The sequence below is a fragment of the Elephantulus edwardii genome, unplaced genomic scaffold (genome assembly GCF_000299155.1).
Source record: "Elephantulus edwardii isolate Elephantulus edwardi_28Jun2011 unplaced genomic scaffold, EleEdw1.0 scaffold00342, whole genome shotgun sequence".
Taxonomy (NCBI): Eukaryota; Metazoa; Chordata; class Mammalia; order Macroscelidea; family Macroscelididae; genus Elephantulus; species Elephantulus edwardii.
Window position 1 is genome coordinate 1201174 of NW_006400092.1, and position 17294 is coordinate 1218467.

Below are 17294 nucleotides of genomic sequence, written 5' to 3' on the forward strand. Positions count from 1 at the left end.
AGGTTTTGGTAAGTGGTGTTTGCATTGTCATTTGTTTCAAGAAGTTTTTTTATTTCATTTTGTATTTCTTCCAATACCCAGCCATGTTAAAACAAGGTGTTGTTCAGTTTCCAAATGTATGGATTTTTCTCCTTTATCTTCTTGTTATTAATTTCTAATTTTGTAGCATTATGGTCTGGAAATATGCTTTGTATTATTTCTATGTTGTTTTTTTTTTAATTTCTTGATGTTTGTCTTGTGACCTAGAATGTGATCTATTCTGAAGAACGTTTGGAGAACACATTGGAGAAGAAGGTACACTGTGCTTTTTTTGGGGCTGCATTAGCCTATAAATATCTATGAGGTCAAGTTGGTTTATTGTGTGGTTTAATTATCAGTATCTTTGTTGAGTTTCTTTCTGGTAATTCTATCTTTTCTTGAGAGGGGTGTATTGAAGTCTCCAAGTACTATAGAAGTGTTGTCTATTTTCTTTTTCAGATTTGTTAATGTTTGTTTTATGTATTTTACAGGTCTTTCATTTGGTTTGTAGATATTTATTACTGCTATGTCCTCTTGTTCTATTGACCCTTTCAGCATTATGTAGAGGCCTTTCTTGTCCTTTGTGATGGTTTTCACATTAACATTTATTTTAGCAGAGATTAATATCACTACTCCTGCTTTATTCTGGTCGTCATTTGCTTGATATATTTCCCCCACCCTTTTCTTTTTAACTTTTCTTTATCTTCATTTTCAGGTGTGTCTAGACAACATATTGATGGATTTTGGGTATTTTATCCAATCTGCTGCTCTTTTTCTCTTTAGTGGTGCACTTAAACCATTCACATTCAGTGTGATTATTTAAAGGCAAGGTTTTATTGCTATCATTGTGTTGAGTTCTTTTTGCTATTGTTGCTAGTTACTTTAGTCTATTCAGCTTTCTGTGGTACCTCTGTAAGAAGGACATCTCTGAGTCTTTCCTGAAACACTGGTCTTGTTTTTACAAACTCTTTTAGGTTCTGTTTTTCTGGGAATATCTTGATTTCTCATTCATATTTGATGGATAATTTTGTGGTTGGTTTACAATTTCTTGGTTGACAATTGTGTTCTTTGAGTGTTTGATATATGTTTTTCCATTCTCTTCTTGCTTGCATGGTTTCTGCTGAGAAATTGGCACTTAATCTTATCTGTTCTCCTTATAGTTTACTCTTTGTTTCTCCCTTGCTGCTTTCAGTATTCTCTCCTTATATTTGGTTCTGACAAATTTAACTGTGATATGACCTGGTGTTTTTCTATGGAGTCTATAGTGTTTGCTGAGAATATATATTCTCTCGGAGGAATTACCAGAGGAATGTATATCTGTGTTTCATTGACTATGCAAGGGCATTTGATTGTGTGGATCATAACAAACTGTGGCTGACTTTGAGAAGAATGGAAATCCCAGAATATTTGATCGTGATAATGTGAAATCTATACTTCGACCAAGAGGCAGTTGTCAGAACGGAGCAAGGAAAGACTGCATGGTTGAAAATTGGGAAGGGCATATGCCAGGGATGTGTCCTGTCTCCATACCTTTTCAACCTGTAAGCAGAACAGATTATCCAGGAGGCTTGGCTCGATGAGGAGAAATGTGGGGTCAGGATTGGTGGAATATCTATCAACAATCTGTGTTATGCAGATGACACAACCCTGCTTGCTGAAACTGAGGAACATCTGAAGCGCTTGCTGCGGAGGGTCAAGGACTGCAGCCTTCAATATGGATTTAGGCTCAATGTCAAGAAGACAAAGATTATTACCACTGGGAGAACTGGCAGCATCAGGATGGATGGTGAAGAGATTGAGATAGTTAACAGCATTCGTTTGCTTGGCTCCACAGTCAACAGTCATGGCACCAGTAGCAAGGAATTTAAAAGGTGTATTGCCATGGGAAAGTCTGCTGTTAGGGACTTCTCCAAAGTACTGAGGAGCAATGGTGTCTCTCTGGAGACTAGGTGCCTCTGATACAGGCCATGGTCTTTGTAATCACTTGTTATGCATCAGAGAGTTGGCCAATGACTAGGGTGGATAGAAGGAGAATTGATGCCTTTGAGCTGTGGTGCTGGAATATTGAGCATACCATGGACTGCTAGGAAAACAAACAGATTCATCCTGAGGAGAGTTAAACCAGGAGGCTCCTTGGAGGTAAGGATTCTGAGGCTCTGTCTAATATACTTTGGACACGTTGTAAGGAGGGACCAGTCCTTGGAGAGGGACATCATGCTTGGTATGGTGGAGGGACAGTGCAGGAGGGGAAGGCCCTCTATGAGGTGAATTGATTCAGTGACTGGGGGTAATCGGGATGGGTATATCAGCGACAGTGAGATTGGCACAGGAAAGAGCAGCATTTAGGGCTGTTGTACATAGTGTCACTATGAGTCGCTATGAGTACCCTTGGGTACTCTCCTAGGCAATCAGCAGGGCCCAAGAAAACCCAGTCAGGATCCTTCTGACTTTTCTCCTGCCCAGTCAGTCCCACAGCAGCTCAGCTAGTGGCTTCGGGCAATGGCTACATCCTCATTGTGGCTTTGTGTTCCTATAGCTCCAAAACTCATTGTTCCAACAAAAGTTCTGATTCAAAATACTACTCTCCATGGCTCCTCATGTTGGTCAGTCCCAGTGCAGCATAAAGGACTCTCTAGTAGCCCTTGGGTGCTACCACGGGTTCAGAGCTCTGGCAATGCCACCAGGGTCATGGGGATTCAGAGCTGTGTCACCTCAGCCGGGGTGCAGGAGGTGTGGGGGGTGAGGGACTGTGGCAGGGGCACAAGGGAGTGGGGCTGTGATGGTGGTGGGAGTGTGGGGCATGGGAGTCACCGAGAGTTCGGAGCTGTCAGTCCTTTTGCAGATATTAAGTTGCCAAGTCACCGGTCCTCAGCACATCAGACTTCCTGAGTTGTTCTTTGCCTGCATGGCTCTGCTGTCTCCCCCAAATTGGGCATTATTAAAAGAAATATTGTGGTTAAGTGCCACCCTATGAGCAAAGGACCTGAACACTTGTAGAACTTTCATCATTTCTCCAAGTTCATAAAGTTTCCAGATGCAAGCTATTTTGGAAGTGAATGCCACTCCTGCTTCAAAGCTTGTTTTAATTGAGGAGCTCCACCAAACTCTGTCTACCATGGGTAATCATTATCACATTTGACACATCAGTGTCATAGTGATTAGCATCACAGTAGCCATGAGTTAGTTACCTCTGTACAGCAAATGGACAGACCAGGACTATACCACATAGAAGAATGTTTGATCAAAAACTATTAATAGCAAGCATGAGGGCCTCAGATTAAATCATGCACCTTTGGCTTGGTAGCATAACTTTCTATCCACTAGGCCAAGAGAGCTCTCTTGTTGTTGTTGTTGCTGTCTTTGTTGTTGTTAAGTGCCATCAGTCCTAGATGATCCTATGAATGAAAGGCCTGGACAAATAAACATTCCACCCTAATCTCACCAGAACCAGAAAACAAACTTCTGTAAAATCCAGCTCTTCCAGAGGACTTCCTAACCTGAATTCCAGCCCCATACTGGTGACCAAATGTGTTTTAAATAGAAGGCCTAATAAAATAAACTCACACACAATAGCAAGTAAACCGTCCACCCTAATCCTCACCAGAACCAGAAAACAAGTGACCTTAGAATCCAGCTCTGCCAGACCACTTCCCAAACTGAATTCCAGCCCTGCAAAAAAGAAATAAAGAACATAAATATTGACATACTAGGTGTTGGCAAAGTAAGATGGCTTGGCATGGGACATTTTGAATCACATGATCATCTGATCTACTATACCGGAAATGAAAATGTGAGGAAAAAATGTGATTGCTTTCATAATTCAAAAAGTTATTTCTAGATCCATCTTGAAATAAAATTTAGTGAGTTACAGGATAATATTCATATACATACAAGGAAGTCTAGTAAGTGCCACTATCATTCCAATATATGCACCAACAACTAGAGATAAAAAGGAGGAAATAGAAAATTTCTACCAACCTTTGCAGTCAGAAATCAATCGAACATGTAATAAAGATGCATTAATAATAATGGGTGATGGAATGTAAAAGTTGGGAACAGGGAAGAAAGATCAGTAATCAGAAAAAATGGACTTGGTGACAGAAATGAAGCTGGAGATACAATGTTATAATTCTGCACATCCAGTGATGTATTCACTACAAATACATACAAATACAAGCTATACCCATGGATTTCACCTGATGATACATAAGAATCAGATCGATTATATCTGTGGAAAGAATCTCAGGAGAGCTCAATATTAGCTATGAAAGCTAGGCAAGGTGCAGATTGTGGAAAAGACCACCAAGTACTCATATACAAGTTCAAAGAGAAGTTGAAGAAAATTAAATCAAATCCACAGAAACCAAAATTTGACTTTGTCTATCCCACTTGAATTCCAAACCCATTTCAGGAACAGGTTTGAGGCCTTGAATATCAATGAGTGAAGACCAAATGAGCTATGGCAGGATATAAAAAATATGCATGAAGAATACAAGAGGTCATTAAAAAAAGCAGAAGAGGGAGACAAGACCAGGATGGATGTCAGACAAGACTGAATATAGCACTACAGTGGTGAGAAACCAAAACAAAGAGAAGAAATACAGAAATTAAGGAGCTCAACAGATGACTTAAAGGACAGTCCAAGAACATAAAACAAAGTATTATAATGAAATGTGCAAAGAGCTGGAGTCAGAAAATCAAAAGGGCTGAACTCATTCAGCATTTCTTAAGCTGAAGGAATTGAAGAACAAATTCAAGCCTCAAGTTGCTATACTAAGTATGCTTTGGGCAGAATATTAAATGACCCAAGAAGCATTAAAAGAAGACGGAAAGAGTATAGAGAGTTATTGTACAAGAAGGAATTGGCTGACAAAATAATTTCATGAAATAATGTATGAGCAAGAGCCTGTGGTGATGAAGGAAGAAACTGCTTTCAAACTGCTCTGGAAGAATCGGCAAAAGATCAAGGCTCCTAGACTTGATGTCATACCAATTGACATATTTCAACAGACACTGCCCTCAATGCACTCACTAGGTTGTGCCAAGAAATCTGAAAAACAACCACCTGGCAAACTGACCGTAAGAAGTCTACATTTGTTGCCGTTCCATAGAAAGCTGACCCAAAAGAGAGCAGAAATTATCAAATAATATCATTAATAGCCAGTTTAGAAGTTGTCTGCAGGAGCCAGATTCTACATAGGCTTATTTTCTGGTACTGGTGAGGATTAGAGTACAATGGCTGTGAGATGATGTGATTAGGCCTTCTATTTAAAAACTCATTTGGTCAGCAATATGGGGCTGGAATCCAGTTTGGAAGTTGGCCTGGTTTTAATTGTTTTTGTTCAAACAGTATTCTAAGTAGCATAGCATTGGTCTGTCTATTTACTGTACAGAGGTAGCTCATGGTTACTGTGATGCTAAACACTGTGCCACTCGTGTCAAATCCAATAATGATTACCCATGGTGGACAGTTTTTGCTGGAGCTCCCGATTAAAACAAGCTTGGAAGCAGGAGTGGCATCCACTTCCAAAATAGCTTGCCTCCAGGAACTCTATGAATGTGGAGAAATGACAAAAGTTGAAGTTGTACAAGTGTTCAGACCTTTCATTCATAGGGTCGTTATGAGTCGTATACAAGTCGATAGCACTTAACAACAGTAACAATGATCATTAATATCACATGCAAGCAAAATTCTGCTGAAAATTATCTAAAAACAACTGGAGCAGAATGTTAACAGAGAACTGCCAGAAATGCAGGCTGGGTTTTTAGAAGAGGCCTTGGTATTAGAAATATTAAAGCTAATGTATCTTGGCTGAAAATAGAGTGTACCAGAGAAATATCTGTTTCATTGAGTATGCAAAGGCTTTTGACTGTGCGAATCACAACTAACCATGATTGACTCTGAGAAGAATGGGAATCCCAGAACCCTTGATTGTGCTTATACATAACCTATACTTGAACCAGGAGGCATTGGTAAGAACAGAGCAAGGAGACACTGCATTGTTCAAAATCAGGAAGGGTGTATACCACGAATGTATTCTATCTCCATACCTTTTCAATCTATATACAGAAGAGATCATCTGGGAGGCTGCTGTATGAGGAAGAATGTGGCATCAGGATTGGAGGAAAATTCATCAACAACTTGTTATGCAGATGACACAACCCTGCTTGCTGAGACTGAGGAAGACCTAAAGTACTTGCTGCAGAAGATCAAGGACTGCAGTCTTCAATATGGATTGAAGCTCAACATCAAGAAAACAAAGATTATCACCACAGGGTCAACTGGCAGCTTCATAATTGATGGTGAATAGATTGAGATTGTTAACAGCTTTAGTTTTCTTGGCTCCACAACCAGCACTCTTGTATCAGAAGCCAGGATATCAAGAGATGAATTGCGTTGGGAAAGTCAGCTGTCAGGGACATCTCCAGAGTACTAAAGAGCAATGATGTCAGTTTGGAGACCAAAGTGTACCTGATCCAGGCCATAGTATTAGCAATTTCTTGCTTTGTGTCAGAGAGCTGGACTTGCCTAGGGGTGATATAAAGAGAACTGATGCCTTTATCTGTGTTGCTGGAGAAGAGTGTTAAATATACCACAGGCTGCTAGGAGAACAAACAGATTCCTCCTAGAGAGAGTGAAGCCAGGCTGCTCATAATTTGGGCATGTTTCAAGGAGGGGTCAGTCCTTGGAAAGGGACATCACACTTGGAAGGGTGGAGGGATGGAAAAAGAGAGGGAGACTATTGATGAGATGGATTGATACAATGACTGGAGTAATGAGAGTAGGTGTGTTGGAGACAGTAAAGTTGGCACAGGATAGAGCAGGTTTCAGGGTTGTGACTCATAGGGTCACTATGAGTCACAAGCAACTCGATGGCACATAACAATAACAACAACAATGGTTTTGTATTAGTTTCATATATAAGAACTCAACACAAACTGGAAATATAAATACATACACACAGACATGTATGTATATAAAATATTATAGTTCTATAAATCAAATATTCTTCAGCTCTTTTTTTTAAAGAGAGAGAGAGTGCTGGAGCAGTCAATAAATAAGGAAACACATTGCACTGGGAAAAGGGACTTTTCCAAATTATTGAGGACTAGTGATGTCAATTTGAGGACTAAGATGCATCCGTTTTAGACCATGGTATTTCCAATTACAATCTATGCACGTCTAAGACCTGCACAATGAAGAAGGATGACAGAAAAAGAATTGATGCCTTTGAGCTGCGGTGTTGGAGAAGAGCACTGAACATCTCATGGGTGGCAAAAAAAACCCTAATAGATATGTCGTGGAGAGGGTGCAGCCAGAGTGCTCTTTAGAGGCAAGAATGGTGAGGTTTTGCTTCACATACTTCGGACATAGTGCTAAGAGGTGTTATTCCTTGGAGAGTGACATGATATTGGGAAGAGTTTGAGGGTCAATAAAGGAGAGGAAGACCGTCAACCACGTGGACTGACAAGGTGACTGGTGCAATGTGCTCTTTTGTGTCAGGAATTGTGAGGAAAGTGCCTGACAGGACTAGGTTCAGATCTTTTGTTCATAGGTCTCTATGAGTCGTACTCAATTTGATGGCATCTAACAAAAACAACAAAATAAGTAAAAATTCTCAGTGGGCTGAAGAGAGGACAGTATTCCTTCTGGAGCATCAGAGGATAGCCTTCTCCCTTGTCTTTTCTATTCTAGAAATATCCCAACTTCCTTGGAGTTTTGGCCCATTTTCTATATTCATGTATATATTATAGTATTCATTGTCTATCTGTTCTATACTCGCTCTCCCCAACCTCCTCTCAATACCACATATTTTCATAGCACAGATCCTATCCAGTATTTGTTTCATTTCAAGGCCAAGGAATAATATTCTGTGATCCATGCCTTTATCATCAAGGCTTGAGGCTTCACTTTTAAGATAATTTTTTCTTTCTTTTTATGAAAAGTTGTTGTTAAATGTTATCAAGTTATTTCTGAATCCCACCTTTTGTGCAACTATCTTTTAGTTTGTTTGGACAGGTTCTATGTGAGTTTAATGAAATGTTTCTAGAATTCCTATTATTTACATTGCTATCCATATTTGTTACGATCCACATCTATGCACAGTCAAGAAAACACTGGCAAACACATAATCAAGAGGAATTGTGCTACTAATTCAAAAGGTGGCACCTCTAGTGACTTAATTCACCAGTAGTTCCCTGGGACAGAGACAGGCAAAATCCTGTGTGGTCTACTCTGAAAACCTGCAGTAGGGTCAGCTCTGAGTAGTTTCTTTTTTTTACGTCTCCAAATCATATTTGTTTGTTCTTTTGCCAGTCCTGTACTCTTTTTTTTTGTTGTTAATTGACATTCTTTATTCATTGTCCAATTTTTTCCCATTCATTCATTGTTGCACTTGACTCCCCTCCCAACCCTCCTCCCCCCTAGTACACTACCCTCTTGGAAAAATAAAAGAAAAATTCTTTCATTGTTTTATAAACCCTAACCTAGGTCCATTCCACTATGCAGCCTTTGCTCTGGACTCCTGTCATGACAAAAATACCTAATCACATATCCCTTTGAAACAAGTTTTCTCCCTCATCCATTTCAATGAAGTATACATTATTGAACCCATCTTTCTCAGTCTCCCCCCTACTCCAATGTCAGCCCTGTTTTACAACAGTGGCATGATGCAATATTTGTCCTTTTGTGGCTGAGATACTTCACTCAGCATAATATCCTCCAGGGTCACCCATTTTGAATTATATTTCATGAGTTCCTTATTTTTCAATGCAGCGTAGTATTCCATTGTGTGACTTTACCACAGCTTCTCTATCCATTCGTTTCTTGATGGGCACTTAGGTTGTTTCCAACTCCTTGCTATTTTGGACAAAGCCTCCATAAGCATGGGTGTGCATATATCTGCTTGGATGTCAGTTATGGTGTCTTTGGGGTATATTCTCAGTAGTGGAATTGCTGGGTCAAATGGTATCTCCTCTTGCAACTTTTTGAGAAAGCACCATACTGCCTTCCACAGTAGTTGCACCATTTTACACTCCCAGCAACAGTGAATAAAGGTTCCAGTTTCTCCACAACCTCGCCAACATTTGTTGCTTGCTGTTCGTTAAATTTTACTATTCTTACTGGGGTAGATATATCTCATAGTTGTTTTGATTTCCATCTCTCTTAGAGCTAGGGATGTGAACATTTCTTCATGTGCTTGTTAGCCATCTGAATGTCTTCTTTGGTGAAGTGTCTGTTTTTTCTACTGGATTATTTACATTTATCTTGTGATGCTCAAGTATTTTATAAATTCTGAATGTAAGTCCCTTATCTGATATGTCATTACCAAATACTTTTTCCCAGTCTGTGGCTTCCCTTTCTACCCTCGTGGAGAAGTTTTTGGATGTGCATAGGGATTTGATTATTAGAAGGTCCCATTCGTCTATTTCATGTTCTCCTGGTTGTAGGGTTTTGGGAATACTTGGAAGACTCTTTATGTTGTGGACTAGAATTTGTAGCGTTCTTCAAAGTTTTCTTTAATGAAGCTTATAGTCCTTGGGTTTAGTCCTAACTCCAAGGCAATGAGGTTTTGATTCGCACAATGGTTAAATGTATCACTTTTTTTTTTTTAAATTTAAGCTTGTATTCAGAATCTTAATAAATTTATTAGGAATTTCTTAAATTTCTGGTTCACTTAGTTTCATTTCTTCCAACTCTACTTGCAGGTGAAGAGTTTGTTCTTTTTTCTTTTTTTTTACATTTTATTTTTCTATTTATTAAAGATTAAATGATTATGACTTGTAATTTCTTTTTTCTTTTCTTTTTTCACCCCGCCCACCCCTTCCCTCCAGTTCATTCTTCTCTTTGAAAAAGAAAAAATTCTTTCATTGGTTTATAATCCCTCCTCCCAAGTCCACTCCGCTATGCAGCCTTCATTCTGGACTCATGTCATGACAATAATTCCTAATAATATATATCTTTTAAACCTTTTAAACCCTCATCAGTCTCAATGCAGTATACATAAGTTATCCCATCTTTCTCAGTTTCCACCACCCAACCCCTATGTCAGTCCCATTTTACAGCAGTAGCATTATGCAGTATTTGTCCTTTTGTGCTGAGATATTTCACTCAGCATAATGTCCTCCAGGGTCATTCATTTGGAATAATATGTCATGAATCCTTGTTTTTCAATGCAGAGTAGTATTCTATTATGTAAATGTACCACAGCTTCTCTATCCATTCTTTTACTGCAGCTTGTTCACAATAGCAAAGAGTTAGAAACAACTTAAGTGCCCATCAACAAATGAATGAATAGAGAATCTGTTTGTTTTTACCTTTCATCCTTTCTCTTTTCTTAGCCAGCATGAGGATGTTTGAGATATCATAAGGATGCAATGCCTATCACCCCAAAATCCTATTCATCCTGTGGTCTTCTTAGGCTTATAGCTATTTCTTACTATACATCTTATAACTGTTTGCAAACACAGAATTTAAATCTATTTGTTCTAATAAGGAGCATTCATGTTAAATTTCTATTTCATCATTGATTTATATGATTCTATAAATTCTTTTTCCAGAGCAGGTAAGGTTGTTCCTCAAAATATAACTAAAATCCAAATTGCCTCATAAAGCAATTTCTTCAAAGATAGCTTCTGGAATAGTTTGTTGTTGTTAAATGCCATCATCTACCACCCCTACTGGCCCTATGAACATCAGATCTGAACCTTGCCCTATCCTGAACCATCCTTATTATCTCTCTAGTGCTCAAGCGTACTGCGGTAACTACAGTATTGGGCCAACTCATTGAAGGTCTTCCTCTCTTTTAACAATCTCCTACCTTTCCTAGTATGATATCTATGGCCAAAATAAGTGAGATGTTTCATCATCCTTGCCTCTAAGGAACACTCTGATTGTACTTCCTTTCTTCCAGTTGTGTTTGTTCTTTTGACACTTAGTGGAATTTTCAGTGCTCACAATTCGAAAGCATTAGTTATTATTAGGTCTTCCACAGTAACTGTTCTGTATAAATTGTTATTGTTGTTAGATGCCATCTAGTTGAGTATGACTCATTACAACCCTATGAGCAACAGATCTGAATCCTTTCCTATCCAGTGCCATCATGACCATCTCTGATATACTTGAACGCATTGTTGAAGTAATTATGTTAATCTATCTCATTGAGGATCTTCCTCTTTTTCACTGACCTTCCACATTTCCAAGCATGATGTCCCTTTCCAAGAGACATCTAGCACCATGCCCAAATTATGTCAGACAAAGCTTTATTCTCCTGGCCTCTAGGAACCTACTGATTGTACGTGCTCCAAGATATATTTGTGTGTTCCTTTGGCAATTAGCAGAATATTGAGTACTCTTCTCCAATATCACAGCTCAAAGGCATGAATTCTTCTTCTGTCATCCTTATTCATTACACAGCTCTCAGATGCACAGCAAGTGATCAGAAAGACCATGGCCTGAATCAAGCATACATTAGTCTTCAAACTGAGAGCATTGCTCCTCAGAAGTTTGGAGAGGTCCCTGTTCTTCCTGAAATATGTTCCAAATGTAAAGAAGTTAAGTCATCTGGGAATCCCTTTATGACGTTAAGAGCACTGTTTCTCAACTTATTCTCTTACACTCTCTCTATTCTCTAGTGAAAGGAGTGTTTTCCTTCTCCTTTCGAGTGGAACCAAACATGGCCCCCACTGCTCAGCTGCTTGTCTTTGCTATTTTACCTGATGGAGAAGTTGTTGCAGATATGGAAACACTGCAGATTGAAAAATGTTTTGCTAACAAGGTAAGTGCTGCATTTTAGCCAAGTTTCTTTATTTTTCTCACCTTAGGAAGGAAATACAGCACTTGAGTACATTAAAATATTCTCATACTAGTCTCCTAAAACTTTTAACTATTTCTAAAACCAGGGAGAGATGGTCATGCTCTATGGGTCTATATACCGTAGCAGGCCAAAGCAGGCGGTGATGAGCGCCTGCTCCTTTCTTTAAAGCCTCTTGTTTTGTCTTAAAATTCCTGTAGCTTCCAAACACTATCCTATTGTAAAACCATAATACTATTAATGGTAATATGTTTTCTATCTCAAATTTTTAGTTGACAATGATGGAGTTCAAGTCCACCAGCTCCTCCATAGGAGAAAAATGGACAATCTGTATGATTTATTTCCTCTGAAAACCCACTAAAGGGTCTGTTATGAGTCAGTTCTGACTTGATGTACCGAACAACCACATACTTACTTGACTCAGGAAGAGTTTTCTCAAAGCTGCAATATTATTCAAAATGGGTGACCCTGGAGGACATTATGCTGAGTGAAATATCTCAGTCACAAAAGGACAAATATTGCATGGTGCCACTATTGTAGAATGGGACTGACATCAGGGTTGAGATAAGACTGAGAAAAACTGGATAAATTATGTATACTGCATTGAAACATATGAGGGAGAGAATAATTTAAAAGTGATATATGATAGGGTATTATGGTTATCACAAGAGTCCACAATTAAGGTTGCATAATGGAGTGTACTCTGGGCAGTGGGAGGGGTGCGAGGGGATTGTATACCAATGAATAATTTTTCTTTTACTTTTCAAAGAGAGGAGAGAAATGGAGGGTGGGGGGAGGGCTGGGCAGGGAGAAAAGTGCAACAATGAATGAAAGGAAATCCAAAATCTCTGTAAATGTTCATTAAAATTAATAAAATAAAATTTTAAAGAAAGTATGTGAAGCAAAATAAAACAAAGTATGCCTTCATGGCATTAAAATCTAGAGAAACAAAAAAATAAGATTATTTTTTCATTTTCAAAGTGGATTACAAGGAGAGGTTGTTGTGGAAAATTGAATCCAAACTGACACATAGCTGACCCTCCAGCAGATTTTCAGGGACAGTTAAAGGCACTGGAGGAGATTGTCCATGGAGCACCTGGCGGATTTGAACCGTGTGCCTTCAGGAGTGCAGCACAGATTCTTTTTCATTGTCAAAGACCGCATAGTTGTAATGTGAATTACAATGAGATAGAAATCCATTTTATCCCAACAGAATTTTATGCAACTTACTTGTATTTTAGGAGTTTTGGTGGCACAGTGTTGTGAGACTGCTGGCAAACATGATAAATTTCCAGCTCCATCTGACTAAAACTCAAAAACTCTTTCTTGCCATTTTGTAAGAACTAAATCATAGCTGATGCTCCAGTGAATTTTTGTGAGCCTGTAAATCACAGGGGAGAAGTTTGTCCATTTTTCTCTCATGGAGTCACTGGAGGATTACAGAAGGCAGGGCACTTTGGGTTAGCAGCACGACTGCCCGTAGACCACCAGAGCTCCCCTCAACTTACCAGAGAACAATAAAGCTAGACCAACACAGTCAAGAACAGAGGCTGTTCCACTGGATTTCTTGTGTGTTTTAGAACACCTGAGAGAAGCTTTCTGCTTAGAATAGCCATGTTATGTCCCAGCTACATTTTTCTGTAATGTTATTTTTTCTGGTAATGATTTCTCTTGTTGGTCTCTTTTCTTTTCATCCTGTGGAAATGAAAGAAATTATTTTAAGCATGTTTTCTAGAAAAATATTTTCTTCTCGGGCTCTAATTTGAAAATTGTTATTGATGATGATGATTTATGTAATTTTGGGTTTTTTAATCTATATACATAGGTAAATATGTGCTATTGCTGTTGTTATATACTGCCAACTCATAGCTGAGATTGTTCATTCTTCTCCCATGTATATACATAACAATACCTGTATAACTTCCCCATAGAAGCAAAGGTCCGAGGACATTATATTCAATCACTTAATATTTTTAGATTATCTCTTATGGATTAAAGGTGTATAAACTTTTAAAAACATATAGAAAAAAATTCATGTGCTATTTAGGAGAAACCAAACCCAAGACCACCACCATCAAGCTGTGAATCACCAGTCTGTTGACTTTCTGAGATTGCAAATCTTTTTGGGAGCCAACTATTCATCTTTCTTCCATAGAGCAGCTGGTGGATTTGAACCACTGACTTTTCACTTAGCAGTTCAACACATAATGCACTATGCACTAGAGCTCCTTATTTTTAGAAAAGAGCTGTCCTAGATTTGCCATAAAAAGTTAAAAAGGAGAGATTTACTGAAGTAAAAATTTAAGCACTATAGAAGTTACATATCACACAGATGATCAGTAAACAGAGCAAAGAGTGGACCGAGACTATGAAGACAGATAAACTATAAGTATTTTTTTCCACTCTTCAATTTGTTAGAACAGAAAAACTGTTCCCTACTCAAAATTTGTATACTTCTAAATTTGATCATAACTGATTTAGTGTACTCATTCAACATTTTCTAATACTTAAAATTATGTGTTTGTCAGTCTTAACTGGTTATATAATTGGTAATTAAAGTTAATGTTGTTGATGTAAATAGACTCATATTTTAGCAACTTGCTTTAAAGAGGTTTTTTTTTCATTTTTGTAAGAGTAGACTGTTTTGCATTTTCTCATATATATAATTCTTAATAATATTTTAGTTTATTATAATCCAAAGATCACACTTTTTGTCATGAACATTCACAAAGTTTAAACATTCGCATGTTTAAAGTTCAATACTTAATAAGGAATCTTTTTATGGTTGTTGTTGTCATTATTGTTATTATGTGCCGTCGAGTCACTTGCAACTCATAGCGACCCTATGCACAAGAGCCCAAAACCTGCTCTATCCTGTGCCAACATCGCAGTCTCCGACACACACATTCCCACCACCCCAATCAAAGAATCGATCCATCTCATCGAAGGTCTTCCTCTCCTGCACTGTCCCACCACTCTCCCAAACATGATTTTGCTCTCCAAGGACCAGTGCCTCCCTGCAGCATGCCCAAAGTATGTCAAACGAAGCTTCAGAATCCTTGACTCCAAGAGCAATCCAAATTCACCCTCTCCAGGACAAACCTGTTTGTTTTTCCAGCAGTCCATGGTATTTCCAACACTCTTCTCCAGCACCACAGCTCAAAGGCATGAATTCTCTTTCTATTATCCCTAGTCCAACTCTCCAATGCATAGCACGTAATTGCCAAGACTACAGAGTACCTTACTGTCCAGCCTGACATTTTTGCTTTTCAGTACTCACAGTTAATTAAAATGATGAACATTGCTTCATCTTGGTGTTAAAGAAACTGATTTAATGTCTCACATAGATCTCAAGATAGGTAATTCCAAACTATTACATTAGTTCAATAACATAAGTCAAATGGGTTTTTTTAAACTCAGTATTTAATTTCAGTCTAAATCAGCTTTCCATTCAAGAATTGAAAAAGTTACCTGCTGCTTCATAGAAACTAAAATCTGTTCTATTTTATGTTTCACATTTTTAATACGCTTAAGTTTTTCTGCTTTAAAAATATTTTCATAAAGAGTCAGTAGATTTACTAACAAATTAACTTTTGCTGGTCAAAGCACAATGGAATCTGGAATGTTTCTGCACAATGTTTTCCATTAATTTGTTTTTATAAATTTTCTGAACCAAACCACTTTTGGTATGCATATTAAAGGGTTTAGGAAAAAGACTGTAAATCCCACACACTGATAAACAGTAATACATTCAGTACTTTAGAATTTTAAGTATTTAAAATTTCAAGACTACTTCCATTACCTGGTTTCAAGGAAGAATATGATTTTTTCATAACTATCTCTACTCTCCATCACAAAAACATCACAGGAAGATAGGTCAGCTACACCAAGTCAATATTTTTATTAGAATATTTGTTTTCACTTCCATCCAAGGATATCACCTACTACAATAAGATGTTTCTTTAAAAGAATCTATATTTTACCTGCTATGTAAGGAATAACACATAGGAAACATAAGTTAACTACAATCATACTCCTAGTTTACTCCAGAAAAGCTTAACAAAACTTACTTTTAGATGGATAAGGAGAAAGTGTAGAAAAGACAAGTCCTATCTTGGGGTTGAAGAGAATTTTGATATTATAAAAATTATAAAGGCTATAATCATATCTTCTTTTCAGGTCAATTTGACCTTCTCCTCAGCCCAGAGCATGCCAGCATCAGACAACCACCTCAAAATCACAGCCACACCCCTCTCCCTCTGTGCCCTCCGTGCTGTGGACCAGAGTATGCTGTTAATGAAACCTGAAGCTGAGCTCTCGCCTGAATCAGTGAGTCTTATTTAAGTCTTAGATTTAAAAAAATTGCAGGCATGCTAATATGAGTTTGGGAAGTTATAAGTTGCATACAACTCTTCAAGATGTTAGGTATAATGTGATTGTCAATGAGCCAGAATTCGGTTGAATTTGACAGTAGGCATTGCAAAAGGTTTCTTGCATGTTGTTGTTGTTGTTGTTATGTGCCATCAAGTAGCATGCAACTCATAGAGATCCAATGTACAGAAGCTTTAAATGCTGTTTTTTCCTGAGTCAATCTCAATATCTCTATACACAACTAACTCCATTACCCCAGTTACTGTGTCAATCCATCTCCTCCAGAGTATTCCTCTCTTGGTGCTGTCTCACTATCCTTCCAAGCATGATGTTTTTCTCCAAAGACTGGTCCTTCCTGGCAACAGGCCCATCTCTCTATGCTCAACTGATTTTTTACAAGGAGATGAAATCAGTTAAGTGGGGAAACAACAGCCTTTTTAACAAATGGTGTTGGCAAAATTGGAAAAGTACCTGCAAAAGACTCAAGCAAGATCCAAACCTCACTAAATATATAAAAACCAACTCAAGGTGGATCATGGACCAACACTAAAACCAAGGACTATAATCTTCATTAAAGACAATCTTGGAAGAACGCTAGAAGTCCTTATCCACAACCTAAACAGTCTTCCAAGTATCCTGAAAAACCTACAACCAGGAGAAGATAAAATAGATGAATGGGACCTTCTAAGAATCAAATCCCTATGTGCATCTAAACTCTTCTCTCGAGCACCACAACAAGATAAACATAAATAATCCAATTGAAAAATGGGCAGAGGTTATGAACAGACATTTCACCAAAGGAGACATTCAGATGGCTAACAAGCACATGAAGAAATATTTAAAATACCTATCTCTAAGAGAGATGGAAATCAAAACAACTATGAGATATCATCTACTCCAGTAAGAATAGTAAAATTTAACAGAACAAATGCTGGCGAGGTTGTGGAGAAACTGGAACACTTAATCACTGCTGGTGGGAGTATAAAATGGTGCAACCACTGTGGAAGACAGTATGGTGCTTTCTCAAAAAGTTGCAAATAGAGATACCATTTAACCCAGCAATTCCACTACTGGAAATACACCCCAAAGAGA

The 17294-nt window shown here is 38.1% G+C and overlaps 1 protein-coding gene across 1 annotated transcript in view; it reads left to right on the forward strand.

Annotated features, from left to right (window-relative positions):
• LOC102854933 (alpha-2-macroglobulin-like) overlaps window positions 1–17294 on the forward strand; it is a 121260-nt gene that overhangs the window by 42293 nt on the left and 61673 nt on the right. The window contains exons 14-15 of the mRNA XM_006901760.1: window positions 11653–11795; window positions 16011–16160. Of these exons, the coding sequence (XP_006901822.1) occupies window positions 11653–11795; window positions 16011–16160 (293 nt within the window). The remainder of the gene's footprint in view (window positions 1–11652; window positions 11796–16010; window positions 16161–17294) is intronic.